The 23,478-nt window shown below is 44.4% G+C and overlaps 1 protein-coding gene across 2 annotated transcripts in view; it reads left to right on the top strand.

The window, feature by feature from the left end:
- Window positions 1-6,280: 6,280 nt before the first annotated feature.
- Window positions 6,281-23,478, top strand: part of BANP (BTG3 associated nuclear protein) — a 164,217-nt gene continuing 147,019 nt past the window's right edge. For both annotated transcript variants that reach the window (XM_054170127.1, XM_054170128.1), the window contains exons 1-3: window positions 6,281-6,388; window positions 20,850-20,994; window positions 21,874-21,968. In XM_054170127.1, the coding sequence (XP_054026102.1) occupies window positions 20,925-20,994; window positions 21,874-21,968 (165 nt within the window). In that variant the 5' untranslated portion in view covers window positions 6,281-6,388; window positions 20,850-20,924. The remainder of the gene's footprint in view (window positions 6,389-20,849; window positions 20,995-21,873; window positions 21,969-23,478) is intronic.

Raw genomic sequence — 23,478 nt, forward strand, 5'->3', positions numbered from 1 at the left:
TATGTTTCTTAGTGATGAAAGCATGAAGAATGTTACTTTAATTTCCACATGCAGTTCCAGTAACTTTATCTTGTGTGAAAGACCTGCATAAAAATCCCATCCTTTTGTTGTCTTTGGAATGTTTGCTCTTTCACCCATAGCTGTAAATGGCACAGACACAAATAGCTTCTGGAGTTGTAGTTCCTCAGGCCAAGCACAGAAACACAGGCAAGCAATTCATCCTCTAAAGACTTCTTAATAATGTTACAGATTAGAATAGGCCAAATGGGGATGAAGATGCAAAGGGGAGGTGAAGGGAGGGAATGAAGACGCAAATAGGCCTATTCAAAGAGTCCTATTCAAAGATAGGGCAATGGGAAGCCAGACAACCCCAGCACAGGCAATGCCCTCTCCAGCAAGGTGCCACCCCACAGAGGCTGAGCGCAGCAGGCAGAGCTGACTGCTGGTAAAAGCGGCCACTGACAGTCCCAAACACCACAAGAGACTGGGTCCAAAGTCCAGCCAGAGAGCAGCAAGAGGAGACAGCGTCAAAGACAAGCAACAGGGTCCAAAGTCCTTCCTAGAGAAAGGGCCAAAGACAAACCTGAAGGCAAGCATCCTAACAACGAGCTTAAGGGGCCCGGGCTGAGCTTAGATAGGCTCCTGGCCTGTGGATGGAAGCTGCAGGTGAGGTTTGTCAGGACCATTATAACTCCATTAAGTACCTCAGAGGGCATATTTTGAAGGCTACAAAATCAAGGACAGAGCAAGCAGAAATAATGGGAATAGTAACATCATGCCATTAAAGTTTTGCCATTTAAGCCCACTCCTTTCTTAATCATAACATTACTTCTGAAGTATTTTTTAATAGTTGGTTTGGGGTTGTGTTGTCGATTTTTTAGCTAACAAATTGTGATGTTTTGAATAGCAAACTTCTTTTCTTGTTGATATTTTCATTTAACATATCTATCTGTCATCTCTTATCACACAGGGTGTAAAGTGCAAGGCTCAGCCTCAGGGAATCCTCTTTAGTATCCTAAAGTGGCAAGCTTATCTGTGCTATTTACTCTTCCAAACCCTCCTATTTAGAAGAGTCTTTCTTAATGCTTGTCGTTCATTACCCCAGCTGCCTGCTTCGCTGTGTCTAAGACCAAGCCCTTCTCAGCCATGGGTTGTGCCCAAGAGCTGTAAAACGAAACTTCGGTTGTTGTTCATAGTTGGGGGTAATTCCATATGCAGAGTGTGACTAGACAATGGAAATGCCCTTATTGTATCGTCAAAAAAACCTAGAAGCTTCTCACTGTAACTACCCATCTGACTTGTGCTCTGAATGCCTCTTTGGACAAAGGGGATGAATATTTGGGTTGGTTTTTTTTCATGATGCTTACTAAGGGTTGCTTACAATAACCTTAATGATAAATTGATGCAGTGTAATAAAAGGTGTATAAAAAATTATTAAGTCTGTGAAGGTGAGGACTGAGTGAAAAAGCTGTTCTCAGGCAACTCTCAGTTTGAAAAATAGGATCAAACCTTCTAAAAATCAGTAGATGTGATGAGCTTCCCCTTCAGACCTGTGATAATCCCAGTGGATTAAAAAAAACCCTGATGATTGATAAAGCTCCCTGACCAAGTAAACATTGTGGCAAACCTGAACAGAGCTGGGCAAACTGCAAACACTGGCAAAGATATCAGCTGTGTACCAGAGGTAAAAGGGCAGCAGAGGCAGCTGTGAGCGTGCTCCTGGGATGATCACAGCCAGGCAAAGTGCAGATGCAGAGCTCATGAGATGGGCAGGTTTCTGAGAAGAGCAACAGCCTCCTGTCAGGATTTTTTTCTGTGATGAATACCAGGAGAATGAACAGTACATAAATAGAGAACACTGAGCTCATTCCTGACTTCTCACCTTATTTCTTCGACTAGTACATATGACCTTACAAGACCAGGAACTTTGTCCAGCGGGATGACAGATGCATGATGATCTTTTTCTGTCTGCTGTGGGGATCCAAGGCCTTTTATTCTATCCTGAGTCATTAAAATTAAGAGTATCTTAATTGATTGCAGGGGTTTGATCAGCACAAACCAGAACTGAGATCAGAGATAGGACAGAAAATGCCTTTGTCTTGCCCTAAGTTGTAGAGCTAACTGAAATAGGTACAGGAGCAAACCCTACCAAATCCTGGCTTGTTTTGTGTAATGAGTTTCTGAGAGAACTGAATATGGAGGTGGTGTCTAAAAAGTGAGTGATGAGGAAGAATGGTCTTGAGGAGGAAAAACTAACCACAGATTTCAACAATTTTCATATGATGTCAAGTTGTCTGTTGATAAAAGGAGAAATGCTACAGCAAGTTTACAAATAACATTAACATTACCTGTGTTCAACAAATCTATTTTATGTAACTTGTAATTAAGCATCACTGTGTCACAAGATAGAATTCCAGAATGGTTTGGGTTGGAAGGAACCTTTAACTATCATCTAGTGCAGTCCCCCTGCAGTCAGCAGGGATATCCCCAACTAGATCAGGTCTCTCCTGTGCTGAGGTCTCACCAGAGCACAGCACAGCTGTGTTCACAGGGATGTGTTTGTGTCCCTCCCCAGTTTATGAGAGTTAATATATAGAGAAAATGAATAAAGTAACTGAAGCAGAAATGGTTGGACTTGATCCCTAAGGTCTTTATCAACCAAAATGATTCTGTGATAGAAACTGAATAAAGAGGGAAACTTCAAGCACTCATTTTGTTTTTAGTAGTGTGGGATGTGATCAGGGATTTTATCCATAAGAAAAAGTATTCCTGCAGAGTTCTTTGGGCAAATACTCCAGAGTTACTTCTGTGCCCTGATCACATCTTCTGTGTTCTTCAGGCCTTTGTTTCTATATTCTCATGCTCAGCAGTAAGTATAATTATGAATGCTCATCACTTGTTTAAACAAATGCTTTGTTTGGCAACCTTTGTTTTCCTGCTGGTGCTGCAGCTGCAAAATTGTGTGCACAGTGTGTTAATTTTTTACCTTTGATGCTCTGCTAAGTTTTTTTTTCTTAACAAAAAAAAAAGAAAAGGAAACCAATGAATGAGATACCAATCTCTCCTAATCCAGACAAAACATGTGAAAGCAGCAACTTCCTTAGGAAACAATAGTAAATGAATGCTGATACAAGGGTAAAATAAGCTAGATACTTCCTGGACCCAAATGATTCTTCATAACAGGAGAGAGAAAGGTTAGCACATACAGAAAAGAGAGAGGAAGAAAAACTTAAAAAAAAAGAGGGTGAGAAAGGTGAGGAAATCAAAGAGCAAAGAAATATCTCATTAATTTTATTGGGGACAAACAGGCTAGCAGGACAACAGGATGTATTTGCTTCATTTGTGTGTTGGTAAATTAAAGACAAGAAGCCAAATTTGGGGCTGCTGCTTTAAACACAAAGGAGGTCACCACTGTTAGCTTGTGAACAGAAAGATTTTTCTCTCTTCTACCACTGACCAATATCTTTTGTCATGAAGAGTATGCCATACTTGGCTGTGTCAGTCTCAAGGAGAACAAGTGATGTTCTCTTCATGATTTGTTGGTGCAAGTAAAATTTTAAGTGAAGGAAACACCCTTTGCTTTGGAAGGAATTAGAGGGGGAAAAGGGATTTAAAATCATATTTCTGCTAAAAGTCCCTTAGGAGAGGTATGTTAATTGTGTATTCCAAAGTGCTGTGATGAGCAGGGTGGACTGGGCTGCCAGCAGAAGGCAATGTTTCAGTCTTTTCTTGGTAATAAATTGCTACATTATCTTTTAATTTTGTTGCTATCTCTGATCAAAGGTGTCAACATCAGTTGGATCCTGTCAGTATTTCCTGCAGTTAGATGACTGCAGGTGAATTATAGATTTGATTCCTGACAGTGAAAGTTTTTGTTGTGTTATTTGAGCTGAGAAATGATTTACTGGCTGTACAGAGAGGAACAGGATCTCAGGTCCTCAGCAGGATGAAAGTTAGTAATCTCTGGGAGGGAATGTACTGATGAGAAAATAGAACAGCTTTTACCTAGGTTTGGTTTGATGGCAAAGGCTTTTACTAGCTACTTTCCACAGGAGGTAGAACACTGGCATGTATATCATTGTTATTCTAGCTGGGAACAGGCAGTTGCTTGGGTGCAGCAGAAACTGTTTGGCCAGTCTGTTGTGGGGCAAATCAGTGCAGCAAAGCATGAAACAACCCTGTGTGAAAAGTCACTTTATAAGTAGTTTAACCTTTGAACTTCTAATCTGCTTATGAAGGAAGAGAACACAATAAATAAATCAACAGACTCAGCTGAACAGTTACCAGTCTGGAAGGAGAAGCAAGGGTTTTCCTAATGCACTGGTTGTTAATTCCCAGGCTCATGCAGCTCTTTAAGACTGAAAACAGCAGCTTGAAAAGTCACTATGAGCCCTGTCAAAGAAAGGCACAGTCCACGTGCCTCTGTCAGTGTAAGCTTCCCTGCCTGGAACACGAAACCTCTCAAGTCTGTTCTCCAACTCGGTAACTTCAGACAGATGAACAGGAGGAACTGATCCCCTGGGGTCTGAAACACTTTAGGAAATTGAGCTTTAGTGACATGCCTGATTTAATTTCATACAGGTATAAATGTCCTGCTGGGGACAGTGTGTGAATGTGACAAAGCTGCAGCACCTGAAAACAGCATTTCAAACCACTTGCCCAACAGCCATGGCAACAGCTCCCTTTAGCCATGGGTCTGTAGATGTCATGGTGACCAATTGCAGCTGTACCAGAGTGGGTTCAGTTGTGTGTCATGACACTGCAGAGCTGAATTAAGCACCTCACTTAAGGAAAGTTTTAATGCCTGAAAGGCACCACTGGCCATGCTGAAGCTGAAAAAGTATGATGATGGTCTTGTTTGAGCTACACCATGATATAAAAGGACATAGTAAAATAACCTCATGTTTTTTAATCTTTCAGAGCTACTTGCACACTTACTCCCCAATTCCTTCTTGTGCTTTTGCATATTTTTGTCCTTCCCAGAAGGTTAACAGAAGGTTTTCCACCTTCTCCCAGTCATTCTGTTCTCACACCAAGAAGAATCAGTCTGATGAGCTAATTTAGCAAATTCCCACTTGCTGCCTGTTCTGCAGCTGTGTTCTGAGCATGGTGACATTTTTCTCCTTAACATGACAGCTCATATTCAGATCCTCCCATTTCAGCAATGCAAGTGCTCAGGAGCTATTTGAGCAGGGAGAAATTAGATGGAAGAACTAGAGAAAGGAATAGGAAAAGGGAAATGAGGCTCAGTGCAGGTGGCTCTTGAGGTGCAGATATACCTTTAATCTGTCTGCTGGCCATATCCTGTAGCCTGGCAGGTATGGAAATGCTTAACAAAAAAAGAGATGTGACAGTGGAGTCTGCAGTAGCCCTGAGATGCTGTCACAGAAGGAATTGCAGAGCTGTGCACAGCAAGCTACAGAACAGAAACCACATGGCCGTGTTACCTGAAATGCTGGCATCTCCCTCACTGTCATTAGGCACAGGGCAAGACCCTGCTGTGGTGTTCTGGTCCAAGAAAGAGGGTTTTCATGGAATCACACAGGTTTGGGTTTGAACCTTAAAAGGTCATCTAGTCCAAACACCCATTGCAGTCATCAGGGACCTCTGCAACTAGAGCAGGTTGCTCAGAGCCCCCAGCAACCTGACCTGGGATGGTTCTAGGGATGGGACATCTCCCACCTCTCTGGGCAACTTGGGCCAGGGTCTAATAACCTGCAGCTAACAAATTATTTCATCTCTAGTTTAAATCTCCCTTTTTAAAATTTTAAACCAAACACCCCTTGTCCTGTCACAACAGGCCCTGCTAAAAAGCCTGTCCTCAGCTTCTTTTCCTGCCCCTTTAAGTACTGGAAGGCCACAAGAATTTCTTGCGGAGTCTTGTCCAGGCTGTACAGCCCCAGCTCTCAGCCTATCCCCACAGCAGAGGGCTTCCACCCTGGTATCGCTGCCGTGGCGCGCTCAGTCAGGGCTGCAGCAGGGCCGGGGTGCGCTACAGGGTGATGAGGGGAGAGAGGAGAGACGTTGTGCGGATGTCGATGGCTATGGTGGGTGTGTGCGGGGCTGCTGCGCGAGGTGCAGACTACAATTCCCGGCATGCATCGCACCAGACGCAGGTACTACAGGTCCCGGCGTGCTCGGCGGGGGCGGGCACGTAGTGGCGGCGCGCTGCCCTCTGGGAATTGTAGTCTGTCCCTGCGGCGCGGCGGTGAAGGGCGGCAGCGGGGCCGCGTGCGCACTGCGCCTGCGCGGCCAGCAGGGGTGGGCGGGGGCCGATGGGCGCAGCGCGGCGGCGCCTGCGCGCTGGGGAGAAGGAGATCTCTCGCGAGGAAGGACGCCATTATCGCAGCCGCTCGACAAACACCACGAGAATTCGGCACCGCACACGGTAACCGCGGCGCCCCGCGGCCGGACGGCTGGGGCTGAGCTCCCGGGGGGCCTGACGCCGGGCGTGTAGCTCCGGCCCTCACAGCCTTCCTGCTGCTCACAGCGCTGTCCGAGCACCCCGGCCCGACAGGCGGCGGCTCCGGGGAGGGACCGAGGCGGAGGGGGGGCCGCGGGCCCCCGCCCCCTCACCCGGACAGGCCGGCGGGATGGGGGCGACCGGGGACTCGCCTCCTCCCGCCGCGGGACGCCGGAGCTGGGCCCTCCGCGGGGGGCTGCGCCTTCTCTCCCGGCTCCCCGCCTGTCTTCTCCGCGCTCAGGCCCGGGGGGGTGCTGTCAGCCCCTTGCGGGGGCTTCTCGGTGCTGCTGGCCCCTTGTCTGCAGGGGACCGCTGGTCATCCCTGCGGGCCGTGCGGCTTTTGAGACGGAGGGGCTGCTGTGTCCCTTCCCCGGCAGTGTCCCCGAAGACCGTGCCCTCTCCACCTCCCCGAGGCTTGTGTTTGCTCGATTGGAAGGAGGGGGCAGGTTGGAGCCTTCCCTCCTTTCGGGTCGCGCACACGCTGCACTGCAGGCAGGATTTTGGGAAGGAAGAGATCCCTCTTCCTTTTGAGTGCACTCCTCCTTCTCTCCCTCCCTCCCTGTCGTAGGAGAGTGTAAATGCCTGGTGACATTGGTACTGCCTCTTCCTTTTCTCTCCGCTGCTTGCAGGTAGCAGTAATGGAAAGGGTCTGCTTTCACATGCCTGCTAGTGGAGGGGGAGGGGGGGTGAAAAATCGTCTCCTGAGGTGATGTTTTGCTCGTCTGGTCATTTAGTCATAGTAATGGTTTTTCACACCCATGCTGGAGTAGGTATTTTCCAGCTCTTCATATTCGTGATCTCTTTGACAACACACTGGCTCATCCCTTTTTCCTTATTTGCAATTCCAAGGGTTGCTTTTTTAACGATCTATATTTTAAATCCTTGTACAGTGGGAAGTTGTGTACTTAACCAAATATAGCCTTTTTAGCCTGCCACGGGACATATAGTTTATGCATCAGTTTATTTTTAGTGCTCTCAAGGGAAGATTTGATTTTTTTTTTTCAGTAAACAAATGTAGAGGAGTATTAGCAACTGAGTGATCCCTTCGATGGAAGCAGCTTTCAAATAGTTCCAAAGTGATACGTTTGGAACCGCTTTTATTTTTGCTACTTTTTTACCCTCTGTGTGAAATTTACCCTAGGTGTAGTACCCTGTTGATGGCAGGCCTTCATGAGGCAAAACTTGCACAGTTTGGAGTACTCCAGAAGATCTTAACCAAAAAAACTCCCCCAAAAGATGGCTTGGTCTCAGTGATTTCCTAGCAGTGTCTCTTTGAAACAGTGGATTTCCTCTGTTGGAAGTTACTCAATGTGCTGAAAATGGATGTCTGTGGAAATCAACCAGAATAACAAGAATTTGTTTCTGAAACCCTCATTTTCTACATTACATCTTGGCAGCAGTTCAGTTTTCACTAAATACATGGAAAGATGTTCTGAAGAAAAACTAGTTCATTTATTGAAGAGAGTAAAAAGATTTATGTTTGGACTTGGGAAATGTTCCATCTCCTTCAGAGGATGAAGATGCTTAGTACCTTTTTTTTTTCCTCTTCTGTTGTGTAATTTATAATCTGTTTTACAATAACAGTAGCTGGCCTTACTGCCTTAATTATCCAGCTGTGTTTAAGTTACTGTGTAATTACAGCACAGGCATTTTTAGGCTCTTCCAAAGGAGTAATTGATTAATAGCGTTTGGAGTAATTGAGTAATAACATTAAGGTAGGGTAGTGAAAAGAGCGAGTGATGATTATCAGTGCTCACAGCTGAAAGGGTTCCATCAGCACCTGTTCTGCTGAAGATGTTTGCAAAAGGCTTGTTTCCTGCCTGTGCTGTTTTAACCGAGTGTAACATAATTTTTGTATACTTTTTTGGACTGCTGAGGTGAAGAAAGGTGAGCTGCTAGTCATAGCTGCATCGACCCAAAAGAGCTATGCATGGGTTCACCTTGATTTTGCAGGGAGTGGTGCTTCGGTGAGGGATTCATAGCCCTGTTAATGACAGTATGCTCACACGTGCAAGGACTTGAAATTGTCTCTGCTCTTGAATTTGGGCTTTTCCCTACACTTGTGAAGCATCGTTTGTGCAGGAAGAACATATGTTGTCAGAACTTGAGTGCCTTCCTACTTTTCATTGAAGAATGCCTGGAAGTTGCTGTGATGCTCTTTAGGAAGCAAAGACTCTCAGTACATTTGTTTTGAAAGGAGGAGATGGGTGATTTGGCACAGAAGCTTTTGTCCCAGAGATCTACAGAAACCTTCTGTGATTTGAGCAGAATAGCAGGAGCTGCTGCAGGAGGAGGCAAAGCAAAGCTGATGAGTAGAATGGGAGCAACACACTGTCTCTGTACACGACATTTCACCAATAAAATTGCTGTCACAGATTTGATTAGCTTGAAATTTGACTAGTTAACTACTGAAGGAATCTTGTGCTTTTTTTCCATTTATTTTTAACATACTCATTAAAAGGCTAAATACTCTCTTAATTTCCAAGTAAAATAATAATAAAATACCTCTAAAGTGACCCCCAACACTTGTTTTCTTGCAGGTTTAGGTTTTAAAGCTGCTATTAAGCACTCATTTTTTTTCCTACCGCTTGCCAGACTTGTTGGACTGCATGTGAAGTGCACCAAAAGGATTAGCTTCATAAAATCCTCTGCATGTGGGACTTTAAATAAAATAATTTGTGATGCTGTCTGTTGAACAAAATTATTTGATCTTTCTCTCTGTTTGCAAACCCTGGACTTGCAGCCCTTAAAGGAAAAAAATTCCAATTCTCTGAAATCTGGAGCACCTGTATCTTACGAGGGGAAAAAAGAATGTGCATCTCCTACCCATGGAGGGAATTCATAGCAACTGTAACATTAAACACCCTTTCCTTCCTTCCCTGCTCCTTGGACACACCTCTCTTGAACAGCCTGTGAATGGATAGTCTTGCAAATCTGAAGCTGGAGTGACTTTATTTTACTGGAGGGAGAGGGAAGGACAAACCAGGATCAGTCTGTGCTAATGAAAGCGTTTTGGAGTGTGAGGAACTGCTTGCTCTGTGTTCTGCTGAACTGATGTTCTTCAGTTTATCTTCACAAGTGTTTTGGGTCAGAATTTAAAAGCAGTGATGCTATCCCTGTGTTTTTAAACAGTGCTGAGGTCTGTTTCATCAGCTTGAATGTTTTCTTCCTCCAGATAGCTACAGGTGGCAAATCTGTCTGAAGACTTTTGATAAGCAGACTGCTTGTGGTGTGTTTTATTTTGGCCATCATGCTTTTTGATAGTAGAAGCCTGTGCCAGCATTGAGGCTTGTTCTTGTCCTCCCAGGAATTGCTAGATTAGAAGATTTTTTTTCCAGCATATAGAAGAGTAGCAGTGCACATACTAGGAAGTATAGAAAATGATTAAAGAAAAGGTGTTACTTGCTTTTACAGTCAAAGATTCTGTTTTAGGTGAGCTGAACACACAAAGAATAAAGCATTTTGCACAAATTTCCCGTGAGCTTCAACCAGGAGCTTGTCACAGTGCATATGGGTCCTGGGCTGTCTGGCTGCCTTTAGGCTGACCCAACTTTTCACAGTAAAGCCTCTAAATGATAAGAGCAAAGCCTCTTTTCTGTGAAGAGGCAGTTAAACAGGGAAGTTATGGTATTAGAAGGTCTTAATCCCTTCTGCCAGTGAATAACCTGTGTGCCAAGGGTCCTACAGAGCATGCTGAAGGAGGTCAGGGTCAGCTGTAGGGGCTTATTTCCACCCCCTGCCTCTGTGTTTATTGTTTGCTTCTGTTGAAGAGCTCATTTAAACGTGGGGAAAGAATACTGTGGTCAGAGGAGATCAGATTCTGCTGTAAGGGAGCATGGGGTCTCTGATAAATGATGGACTTGCAAAGTTGTGGGGCAGCACCCCATGCCATGCGCACAGTATCTTGGGGATGAAGGGAGCAGCAGCTTTGGGTGTAGAATAGTTGAGCTAGAGGGAAGTGGCTTCTCAGCAGTGCTGTTGTTGCAGACCAGTGTGGGGCAAGATGTTTTCCTCAGCAGTCTTCTCTGGTTGGAATTTCACTGAGGGGCATTTTCCTGGCTGAGCCGCTGTCTCGTGTAGCGTGGTGTTGGCCCTGTGATGCGAGTGTGACGTTGCAGCTCTGCTCATGTTTCCCAGTCTGTGCATGGCTCAGGAGTACAGCTCCCATATGCAGGGCTTGGTTACTGGTACTCATGTAGTGAAAGGTCATTTCTGCACTTGTGTCTGCTTCCAGAAACACCTGCAAGCAGTTTCCTACACAAACTGCAGTTTCTAAATGATCTTTTGCTTGCCTTTAAGTAGAGAAGCTTCTGATTCTTTCCGTAGTAAAGTTATGGATGTTGCTAAACTTGGCCAAACCTGTGACAGCCAGTTTTGAGTTGGGTCAAAGATGTACCCACTGATAGCTGCCTCCTGCTGGGATTTCAGCTTGAAATGTATGCTGAATTCAGTGATCTCTTTAGCTCCTCAGAACAAATAATATTCTCCAGCCTTAATCTGATGCTTAGGAAAGTGAATAGTTGACTATTTTTCATTAAGTAAAAAGTCCCACTTCTGTCTGCCATAATATAGATAAGTAGTTTCTGACACTTTTAGTGTGTTTTCCTTAGAAAATATGAGATTGCTACAGGTTTTTTTTGAGTTTTGCCCGTATTTTTAATGATTTCTAATAAAGAAGAAGCTTCCCTTCCCTATCTCCCCAATTATCATACATGATTTAGCAAGGTATTGAAAAGTAACCCATTTTGTGTTTGCTTAAATTGCAGTGTTTGGGCTGTGGAGTGAAGCAATATTTGCTCTGTCAGAGTTAGTAAAGCAAGATGCAGTTTATGGATCCTTGGGACAGCAGTCTTACCTAGATTGGATTTGCCTGTCTTTGTAACAAGTCCCTCTCCAGCTATGCTGGACTCCCCTGTCACATACTGAGAGGCCACAAGAAGGTCTCCCTGGAGCCTTTACTTCTTCAGGCTGAGCAACCCCAATTCTGTCAGTCTGTCCTCACAGCAGAGGTACTCCATCCCTTGGATCATCTTCATGGCCTCCTAACAAATCCATGTCCTCCTTGAGAATAGTTTCTGGTGTAGAAAGGTCATGGGATACAACCATCTCTCTGTGAAGACATAGCCAGAGCAAGTTAGGTGTGATGTTTTAAGGTATGGTTTGAACCTGATGTTGTGCAGCTGCCTTCATTACCTGGGGTACACTCTGAGAGCATTCCAATTGTGCTGATAATCTCACCAAAGATCCATCCTTTCCCGGTGTCTGCAGGGTGTTTGGGAGTTTTCTGAGTTTTCTGGAGCAGGCTGCCCAGAGAGGTTGTAGAGTTTCCTTCTCTGGAGAGATTCCAAACCCATCTGGACACTGTGATCCTGGGCAGCCTGCTGTGAGTGCCCCTGATTTAACAGGGGGGTTGGACTGGATCACCAGTGGTGCCTTCCAGCCCCCGCCATGCTGGGGTGCTGTGGAAAAAAAGAGGTTTATGAAGATCTCAGATCCACCCCAAAGAATTCTGATTGTGCCATGCAGTGGCTCGAATTTCCTACAACAGAAGAAAAGTCACAGAAGAATAGATTGAGGTTATAGTTAAAAACCCCCAAACAAGTAATTTCTGACTTCAAGTGAAGGTACAGTTACCCAAGGTTCAGAGGCCTTCTGGACTACCTGTCTCAGAACAGCTCTAATCATGGGTCTAAGTTCTTCCAGCTTGGAGACATTTCTATGTATGTAATATGTTTGTTCTTTGGATTTACGCACTTTTGGGTTCTTTGGAGCTGTCATCAATAACAATTCCCCCTCTTGTGGATGAAAACAATAAGGCAGCCTGGCTACATCTGGTTCTGCATGCCATCTAGACAGCTTTTGTTTCATGCTTGCTGGATTTCAGCCATAGGTACAAATTGTGCCCAGCACTACCGACCTGTGTCCTGAATAATGATGCCAGGATGTGGAAGCTGACCTCTGCCATAAGGCCCTGCAGCTGCAAACACTTAGGTATATCCACTCCATATGGGCAGCCTTGTTAAGTTCAAGGGGGTTTATGTGTCTATAAAATTAAACTCAGACTTTTTTTGCACATTTAAGCACCTAAAAGGTGGTTGTAAGAGGTGTTAACATATCCTCCATAGCTCACTGGGGAATATTCATAGCAAAGATGTGGCAGAGAGGGTGTTGGCACATTGCAGCACCGACAATGTTTAGACAAGGTCCGCAGAGGCTTCGTGCTGGAGTTGCTGGTGTGTGTGGCCACACGCTCAGGGCTGTGGTTGCTTGTGCCAGAATGTGTCCTGGAAAGCAGGACAGTGGTATTTCTGGTTCAGTTTGTTGTGCGTTGTGTTAGGATTGTGGCCAATGGCAGCGAGTTAGAAGACTTAGACAAAGACATCCAAGCAAAACAGTGGCTTGTACCAGGTGGAATGCAAACCCAAACCGAACCAAACCAAAAACTCAACAAGGGAGAATACTTCTAGAAGCAAACCAATAAAACAATAATGCTAATGTGAGCTTTTGTAGCTGTTCCTTGCAAATCTCTGCCTCCCTGCAACATTCTGTACTTCAAGGAAATCTTGAGTTTCTTGATTCTTAGAGCAGCTGTTTCCTTTTTTTTCTGTTGCTTTCTGCATTTTGAGGACTTACACTGGAGTCCCATCAGCTTAGCATCTCTGTGAGTGATGGTTATTTTCTAGATCTGTCTCCAGAATGTTATGGCTGCTGTCTGTGATTCCAGAGATAAGGAACATTTCTGTCATGTTTTGGGAGGATAAAGTCTTTTCCCTGATCTTTGCCTGAACCAGAGATGTCTGTGTGCTAATACTCTAATTGACTAAATGGTTGCACAGACATGCTTGTGTAGCTTTACAGTGAAACTGATTTAAACACCATGTGTTTACTTGCCTTTTAAGGTAGATTGAGAATACAGGTGACAGCTAAACAGCTGCTGAGAATGATTAGAATATTCAGTGTTGCTGTCAAACACTGGAGCAGGCTCCCCAGGGAGGTGGTTAAATCCTCATCCCTGGAGATGCTTAAAAGAGGCAGGGATGTGGTGCTGAGCCACGTGGTTTAGCACCAGCTTTGGGAGTTAAGAGAATGGTTGGACTTGGTCATCTCAAAGTTTGTTTGCTTCCCCCCCCGCCCCCAACCAAAGTGATTCTGTGATTTCCCCTTTGTAGCTTTTAATGGTAATAAAGAAGTGTAAATTCAGACCTCTTCTTTCCCCATCCTCCCATGAATATGATTTTCAACTTCATATTGTGATAGACTGCAACATCTTGCCCTGTCCCTGGAGATATTCAAGGTGAGGCTGGACAGGGCTCTGGGCAACCTGATCTAGCAGAGGATGTCCCTACACACTGCAGAGGGGGTTTGACAAGGTGACTTTTGGAGATCCCTTCCAACCCAGATAATTCTCTGATCTGGGAGCTGGAGCATAAGGGAGGCTGGTAGCTCTTGTTTTTACAGTGCACTTACCCTGCATGCTTTTAATTGCTGCCTTTTCTTATGTTATTCCTCATCTGCTCCAGTGCATTGATATTTGTACTGTGGGTTTTTTGGGGGAGTTATGAATCCATGTAGGAAAGCTCTGTTCCAGCTGCCAGCTGAAGTGACTTGATCTAGACAAAAAGCCAAACTTTGGGATTATAAAAATGTTACAAGTCACAGAGCAAGACTGAAAGAGCATCATCAACTTCAGAACCTTGCAATAGCTGTGTATAACTTCAACTATCAAACAATGCAAACATTTAGGCCACACCTTGAGTCCTGTGTCCAGTTCTGGGCCCCTCAGATTAGGAAAGATGTTGAGTTGCTGGAAGGTGTCCAGAGAAGGGCAACAAAGCTGGGGAGGGGTCTGGAGCACAGCCCTGTGAGGAGAAGCTGAGGGAGCTGGGGTTGCTTAGCCTGGAGAAGAGGAGGCTCAGGGGAGATCTTCTTGCTGTCTACAACTACCTGAAGGGAGGTTGTAGCCAGGAGGGGGTTGGTCTCTTCTCCCAGGCAACCAGCACCAGAACAAGAGGACACAGTCTCAAGCTGCGTCAGGGGAGGTTTAGGCTGGATGTTAGGAAGAAGTTCTTCACAGAAAGAGAGATTGGCCATTGGAATGTGCTGCCCAGGGAGGTGGTGGAGTCACCATCACTTGGAGGTGTTTAAGAGGGGACTGGATGGGGTACTTGGTGCTATGGTTTAGTTGATTAGATAGTGTTGGGTGATAGGTTGGACTTGATGATCTTGAAGGTCTTCTCCAACCTGGTCTGGTCTATTCTATTCTGGTCTATTCTACTTCCCAGCTCTTCCCATGAGACTACTGGTGGAGACTGTTTCTGTGAAGACACAACAGTCTTCCAGGGCAGGAGATCTGCTGCCAGGGCTCTAGCCTGAGCACACTGGCTGTTCTGCATTAAAATTATCAAGTGAAAAAGTCTGGTTTGTACTTGGAGTGCCTTTTTGCTGGTTTTGCATAATTTCTTGCAGAGTGGATTTAACTGAGCTGCACAAAGGCATTCTTAGTGTGGATTTATTCTTTGCACAGAGACTTAAAGCTCAGTGGCCCATCTGGGCTGTGTCCCTGAAGGGACAAGAACTCAGGGAAGTTGAAGTGACTTAACTACAGCAGTGGAGTTAATGAGCATTATGTCCTCTATGGATCTTCACTTTCAGAGGGTGGATGATCTTTATACTCTAATCCCTTTACAGCATAAGGTCATTTTACTTGGGCACAAAGTTGTCCTCACAGAGGATTAAGACACTTGCATGCCCTTATCAAATCCTTTCTTATCACTAGGCTTGCCTTTGTAGTCTGGCTGGTTTGCTGCTTCGGAAAACTTCTGTGTGTCAGCAAATCATAGCTGTTTGCAAGATAAGGACCTTTGTTTGTCCCATCCATGGTAGAGATTAGGCTCAGAAAAATGGGCTGATAGACACATAGTGGTTGTATAGAGAAGAGTATGTCTTTGTAGAAGAAATGACATACTTGAAAACTGGCCTTAATTCATTAGGAGAGACAGGGAACTGCTGGAGAGAGGCCAGTAGAAGCTACAAAGATGCTAAGGGAACTGAAGCATCTCTGTGAGGAGGAAAGGCCGAGAGATCTGGGGCTGGTTAGCCTGGAGAAGAGCAGCCTGAGGGGGGATCTTCTCAGTGCTCAGCAAGAGCTAAAGGGCTGGGGGCAAGAGGATGGGGCCAGACTCTTCTCAGTGGTGCCCAGCAACGGGACAAGGGGCAATGGGCACAAACTGGAACCTAGGAGGTTCCATCTGAAGATGAGGAGAAACTTCTTTGCTGTGAGGGTGCTGGAACCTTGAAGTAGGCTACCCAGAGAGCTTGTGGAGCCTCCTGTGGAACAATTAAAAACCTGCCTGGATATTGTGATCCTGGTCAGCCTGCTGTGGGTGACCCTGCTTTAGCAGGGGGAGGGGTGGACTAGATGATCCCCACAAGTCCCTTCCAGCCCCACCGTGCTGGGATTCTGGAATTCTGTGACTTAAAGGACATTTTTATGTTGGGCAAAGTAAAATCACCATTGGTCAGCTTTTTTCCACACTTTGTTGTTGTAGCAAATCCTTTGTCCATAACACTGAGAGATATTAGCCAGGGGTTTGGTTAGCTGCTCAAAAACCAGAATTTCAGTTAAATACTCCTAAGCAGACTAGAGCTTTGGAATGTGTTTTTTACAGCATAGCATTTACCCTCATTAGTAAAAGAGAGATTCTCTCTTGTGCATGCTTTTATATGTTAACAAGGCTTTGGGTGTTTCTTGATGAGACACCTTGGAATGATGCCCTGTGACTTCACAAAGCCATCAGGTCCTTAAGTAAGGTTTGTTCATGAGGGATTGCTCAGAAGAATTACTCTGAATTCTTGTTGTAGAATAGAGGAATTAAATTGCATTAAATGTGTGGAAAAACCAATCTGGGATGCAGGTGAATTTAATTTAGTTGCTTACAAATATGAATTTGCTTCATTAAAGGCTACTTTAATTCTGTGTTAAGTATATCAATGCTGTATAAGAGTATTGGCAGAGATATTGAGTGCCCTTTTATCTAACCTGCTGAAACTGATACCTTTAATAGGTCTCTGATTAGTTTTTCTGCATGTCCCTGGGAATGACTCTAGGCTTTTTGCTTCCCTCTCTGGCTCTGAGTATGAGAAGCCAAGAACAGGGAGCAGGGTTTGTCTGTATTTTGATAATACAGAAATGGGGAAATGAATGTTTTGAAGGTTTGATGGCTGATCACATAGCCTGGATTTATTATGAGAAGATTTGGTTAGGTTACTCCTTGCTGGTGCTTATTCTGTCTTGGAAGCTTGGAACTGGGTTTTGGGGAGGCTTAGAAGGACCCAGTGCAGTGTGTTTGCTGTGTGTGATTATTCCCATTACTGTGATTAAAACTTTGTAGTTTGTGCTGCTTTATATAACACAAATGGGTTTCTGGTGGGTTTGTTGGGCAAAGATTAAGAAAAAACCATGTCTGATCTGGCTTGGGGGAAAGGTGGACAGTGAAGGAGCTGATCTAGGAACTGACTACATAGAATTGTAGAATCATTTTGCCTGGAAAAGACCCTTAAGATCAAGTCCAATCATTGACCCAACACTACCAAGTCTGCTAAGTAAGCCACAGCCCTCAGGACCACATCTACACTCCTTTTAAATCCCTTCAGGGGTGGGGACTTCAGCACTTCCCTGGTCAGCCTGTTCCAGGCCTTGACAGCCCTTTGGGGGAAGAAATTGTTCCTCAGGTCAGACATAAACCTCCCCTGGCACAATTTGAGTCATTTCCCTCTTGTCACTTGCTGCTTGGGAGAACAGACTAACAGCTTGCTACTTCAGATAAGAGGTCTGAAGGGTTAGAGTCCTTTGATATTTGCAAGTACCCAAGGCTGCAATGGGAATGAAAGCAGGAAGAAATCCCTCTGGTACACACTGTAACCTGTTTTCAGTTTTACAGTGGGTGAGAGTTGAAGCAGCCTCTTCCAACCCCTAGAAAAGCCCTCCAGGATAAGTGATGTGTGCTGTGTAGATCCACCTAAATAACTCAGCTGGAGTCAGTTTGAGTTTGGCTGGCCAAGGCCTCCTGTAGTGGATGTGTTAATGAGCCATTTTCCATTTACTAGTGTATCCCCTTCCCTCAGATAATGGTGAATTGACTATGAAATACTGCTCTATTCATCCAGCTTCCACATGCTGGTTGAGAGAGAAGAAGTGGGAGCATTTCATGCTCCTGTTGTGGTTTATCCTCCACTTCCTGGCTTTCTGGTAATATTTCTTGTAGCTCACTCCTTGTTCCAGGTAGTATTTCAGCATTGGCTTCTTAATGCCAATGTACACATTCTTAATTTAGAATTAATGCAGACTAGAACTGCAGCCAGGAGAAAGAAAGGAAGGAAAGAAAGAAAAGAAGGCTGGGAACATACAGCAGATTTCAAGAAAAGAAGTTTTTTAACCTGAGGAAGTGCTGGAAAATCCTTCCCTCAGTAAAATATGTGGAAATTATATTGGCCAAGTTATTCTGAATTTGTTGACTGAGGCTTTTTAAAGCTGATAAACTAATCTGACTCCAGCTCTAATCCTGTTAAATTTTATCAGGGTTTTACCCTTGGTTCTGAAAGCAGGGTCAGACCACTGCTAAAATTTCCTGCCCTAAACTGAAATTCTGAGTTTGGAAGAGGGGTGCCTTACTCGAGTTGTGATGGCTGCTGTGATTGCAGCACCTACTGCAGCTTTCTTGGGCCTTGCCTTCTTAAATCCACGCATCAAGGGCTAGTAATTTATTTGTTTTCCCTTTCTGTTTTGATACAGGAGCTCTCTGCAGCTGGTGACAGCAGAAGTCTGTTTTGTTCTGCCTGTTGAGAAGGCAAAAATGTGTTCAGTCAGCATGTTGGCCAATTGCCTGTGAGCTGTGTCTGACTTACTGAAATTGTCATAAAAGTGGCTGAAATGGAAATAAATACTAATGCAGGGAGGACACATTGCTGGGTCTGTGCAGTAGCTGTCCTGCCAGTCATAGTTTGGTTCTTATGCCCTTGTTTTGAGACTCTGTGACAGCATATTTTGGTACTTCTCTGCTGTGAGGTGGAAAACAGATGTAAGAAGTGTGAAATGAATTTTGTTCATGCTGAAGAAGGGTCTAATTAATCTCAGGGATGTGTTTTAGAATGAATTTTGGATGGCTAAATATGTGCATCACGTGAACTATCACAGGGCATTTGAACAAAAACATTGCCAAATGGTTTATGACATTAAGTTGAAGTGGGTCCAAAGGAGGCTATGAAGATGACCAGAGGGCTGGAGCACTTGTCCAGTGAAGACAGGCTGAGAGAGCTGAGGTTGTTCCCCCCTGCAAAAGAAGGTTCCAGGGAGACCCTGGAGCAGCCTTCCCATATTTGAAGGGGCTACAGGAGAGCTGGAGAGGGACTTTTTACAAAGGCATGGAGTGACAGGATGAGGGATAATGGCTTCAAACTGGAAGCAGCTGGATTTAGACATTAGGAAGAAATTCTTCCCCATGAGGGTGGTGAGGCACTGAAACAGATTGCCCAGAGGAAACTGTGGAGGTTCCAAGCCTTGAAAGTGCTCAAAGCCAGGTTGGACAGGGCCTTGAGCAACCTGGTCAAGTAGTATCCCGGTCCATGTCAGGGGGGTTGGAACTAGATGATCTTTGAGGTCCCTTCCAATCCAAACCACTCCATGATTCTATAAAATACTCAACCATGTAGATGATCCATAGATTCTATTCTGTTCTATTCTAGTCTAGTCTATTATATTCTAGTCTAGCCTATTCTATTTGTAGCTATAACTGGTTTAAATGCAGCATGTGAAGTATTGGTGAAATCCTGAACTGTGGAAATAGACCAAGCTTTAAAAGCTGGGTTTTGCTCTAATTTGCCCTTTATAGTGTTTGGAGTGGGGGATCTCTTCCTTCAAGGTAAGGGCAGGGTTCTTAAGCTTACTAGCAGTCCATATCACTCTGCAGCTGTCACCGTAGCACAGCTGGTTTGTTATGTTCAGCCTGGCTGGTGGCCAGGATTTCTCAGAAATGGCAAACACAGTGTGCCAAAATGGCATCCATATGCACTAATCTATTGCCAAGGCTTTTGTTTTTTGGGCCTGTGGCCACAGTCTTGTGCTGTCCCAACAGTTTTTCACCAGGCTCAGAATTTCACATGGCTCAGTGTTGGTAGTGCTGGTATTTTGAGCAAACAATTTTGATGTGTAGGGAGACCTGCTGTAGAGGTGGACTTCTACAGTGACCACTCCAAAATTCTTCTGTAAGTTGTGTTGCTGTCTTCAAACTCCACCTGTCTGGCCTAATGGCTTTCCTGTGCTCAAGTGGAAAAGGAAAATCTTTATGCATAGCTGGATCTGATTTGGTGTCAGTGTGGAAGGGGGAATTACCATTCCCACCAGTAAAACTCAAATTCTCTCCCTGGTGCATTTTGCTTCAGGTTAAAAAGGACAGCACCAGCTGATCTCTTGCTGTTCATTGTCCCTCCCTTGGTAACCTGTGGGAAAGCAGAGATAGGAGTGATTTTAATTCAGTTTTGCAGACTGAGAACATTCTTAAAACACAATTAACCTTGGTGGAGAATTCCAAGGCAGAAGAGCTGAGAAATATTTTGGCTTTAAAAATCAGGAGCATACTCTGAAAATAGCTGATCAGAATTGAGCTGTAGGAAAAACTCAGCAAGTGGCAGAGCTCAGGGAAAAAAACATAGGCTTTGCTTAAAATCTAGCTGTAATTAGGTATGAGGCAGCTCCCTGTTCTCACTGAATGTTTATGAAGATTGGAGGGGCCTGTTAAATTTCAGGCATGTGAGGATCTTGTGTGCAGACATCTGTACAGAATGCAGTGGTGGCAGATGTGATGTGGCTCAGGAGCTTCATGTGCTGTTGTGACATCAAGACTAAATCCTGAAGTCTGATCAGTTCCAAGAGCTGTGTAATAATGTGTAAATGAAACCTCTGCAAATTAGGAATGGTCTCATATGCTCTTAAAACTTCTAAACCAAAAATTGGGGGAAAAAAATATCCCAAACCAACAAACCAGATTATTTTGTACTTTATGCTGCTGAGCTGCCAAATCTCTGGAACTAAATGCTTTCTGTATCCACTGGGAAAACACAAAAAGGTGGCTCAGCAAGGGAAGCTTGAGCTCTTGTCTCAGTCCTAGTACTGAAAGGTTTACTCAGAAGTCTTGCAAATAGTTCAGTCCTTTACTCTTTGATGAGGCTGCTGAGTAATGTAGCAGTTGATGCCACTGGGATAGTCACTTGGTAGATTGGTCATTTCCATTAGGAACTGCATCTCCTTTTATAGAGGCAGAAGGAAGTAACAAAGGCAGTATTGATACACCAAGTTACCTGTACTAACATTGCTCTCACTGCTGTTTTTCAGGATTGCATGACTTGTAAAGTGATTGACTTGGGGAGCTGCAGTGGTGTTTGATTGGAGATTGCTGCCTGGTTCTGAATGATGTCAGAACAAGACTTGGCAGATGTTGTTCAGATCGCTGTTGAAGACTTGACTCCAGACCACTCAGGTATGGTAGGTGTGGTAGTGGTGGCATCAGAAAGATCATTTGTAGCATTCCTCACTAACAAGGTGAAATCACTCTTGAGCTTTTCTTAAAAACAGAAAGCAGTGCTGCAGGTTTCGCTTCCCCCCCACCCCAAGAGGTGGTTTTTAGGATTGCATGCTAGGTTTTCAATAGCTTAACTTGTGTATCTTCAATACCCTTCAAATCAGATTCCTTTCTTACTTTACTTTTCTTCTATAGGCTTTATTACCTGGGCCTTTTTTAATGCAGGGGTTAGTGCTGAAAACTTTGGATGAAATACAGTGTCCTGCAATCTGTTTGTTTCTTTTTTTTTTCTCCAGGCCAAAACAGAAGTTGTAGGCTTTTCCTCAAAAAAAGAACTATCCCCCAGCACTTTCAGTTGTAAAATAATTTCTTTTGTACAATATTAAAGTTCTTTTTAGGTATAACAAAATTACAGTCAAATCGAAACAGACTTTGAAAGTAAATACTGGGATGTCTCATGCTTAGAAATTGACCTGCTAAGGGAAGATGTGCTAAGATCAGCTATAGACATTGATCCTGTGCTGTTGCTACATCTAAGTGACTGAAAGAGCTGTAACCACAGCTATGGAAAACCAAAACATACCAACCCCCCATTTTTTTCTGATGCAAAGCAAAAACGTTACTTCAGAAACATTCCCAAAGAGCTGGAGAGAAGCTGGGACCTGCCCTAGCCTAGCTGGAGACTTAGTGTTCAGGATTGTCAGCTATGACAAGGTCACCCTTAAATCTCATTTTCTCAGCCTGGGAGTATTTGAATGTATTGAATTGAATGTATTTTTAATTTGAGCCTTGTCTTCTTGCATTCTGAACTGTGGCAATGCTTATTTTTCTTTACAGCTGTGTTGGAGAATCATGAAGTGACAGATGACGACGTAGAGCCTGCTCTGAAACGTCAGCGTATCGAAATTAACTGCCAGGATCCCTCTATTAAGGTTGTGGTAATGACTTTTTTCTGGGTGTACTTGGAACACCAATTAAATCAGCTTTCTTAGGGGAAGATGCTAAAAGAGTGTAAAATAAACTCTTTGTCTCTAATAAGATATATAATGATTCAAAACCTTCTTGTAAATGGTTGTTCAGTTTTTTGTACATAGATCTTTAAAATCTTGAGTGTTGGCTGTGGAGTTGGTAGCAAGAATTTTGTGTGCTACATAAAATGTCACAACAGCCCCCTGCAACACCTCAGGCTTGAGGCAGAGTGGCTGGAAACTGCCCAGCAGAGAAAGACTTTGGGGTGTTGATTGATAGCCAGCAGTACGTGAGCCAGCATGTGCACAGGTGGCCAAGGCGGCCCCCAGCATCCTGGCTTGTATCAGGAACGGTGTGACCAGCAGGACCAGGAATTGTTCCCCTGTACTGGGCACTGGTGAGGCCATAGCTTGGATACTGTGTTCAGTTTTGGGGCCCTCACTACAAGAGAGACATTGAAGGGCTGGAGGGGGGCTGGAGAAGGGCAACAAGCATGGTGAAGGGTCTGGAGAAAGTCTTGTCAGGGAACAGCTGAGGGATGTGGGGTTGCTTAGTCTTGAGAATGAGAAGGTCTCCCCTCAGCCTCCCTACACCTTTCTGAATGGAGATTGAAGCCAGGTGAGGTTTGTTTTCTTCTCCCTCCCAATCAAGTGATAGGACAACAGGAGATGGCCACAAGTTGCACCAGGGGAGGTTCAAGTTGCACATTACAACAGAATTCTTCAGTGAAGGGATTCTCAAACACTGGAACAGGCTCCTAGGGCACTGGTTGGATGCCTGTCCCTGGAGGTGTTTAAATGGTGCTGAGGGACATGGTTTAGCACCAGAATTTGGAAGAGTTGGATAATGGTTGGACTTGGTCTTTTCCAACCAAAACAATTCTGTGTCACCAGAATTAATTCCAGTGACTCACACATCCCCATTGATATAATTTTTTGATAAAGTGAATAACCTTGGCCTAAAAGATAAAGCTAAGTATGGATTTGTCTTACATTTCATAGACCCTATCAGTATGTTTGAAGTTGATATTTTAAGCTGACAGCATTCTCCTCACAATTAAACTCTATTTGGTTCAGGCTCAGTAGCTCAGGCTGCTCTGTACCTGCAGAACTTCCCTTGCTTTTCCCACTAGGGTGCTTTAGGGTAATTTTTTTACTGTCTTGGAGCATAAGTACACGAGTAATATTTTACTGCCATTAAGGTAATATAGTTCTGGTGTGTAAGTCTGCATTTTTGAAATGATCATGGAAATTGAAGCCCTGTATGGCAAGAGCACCACAGACCAGGTCGATTTGGTGTGCACACTATGACGGGAGGCCACAAGATGGCACAGTTGCTGTTTGCAAAGCAGAGCGTGTGTAACAGTACCCTTGAACGGCCTGGTTTTCCCCAGGGAAGCCCAGTGGAGTGTGCTTTCTTTTGAACCAAACTGCTTTAGAAACCCAGGTTTTATTTATTTGCTTTTCTGGATTT

Source organism: Dryobates pubescens, chromosome 19, assembly GCF_014839835.1.
Source record: "Dryobates pubescens isolate bDryPub1 chromosome 19, bDryPub1.pri, whole genome shotgun sequence".
In the NCBI taxonomy this organism is placed as follows: Eukaryota; Metazoa; Chordata; class Aves; order Piciformes; family Picidae; genus Dryobates; species Dryobates pubescens.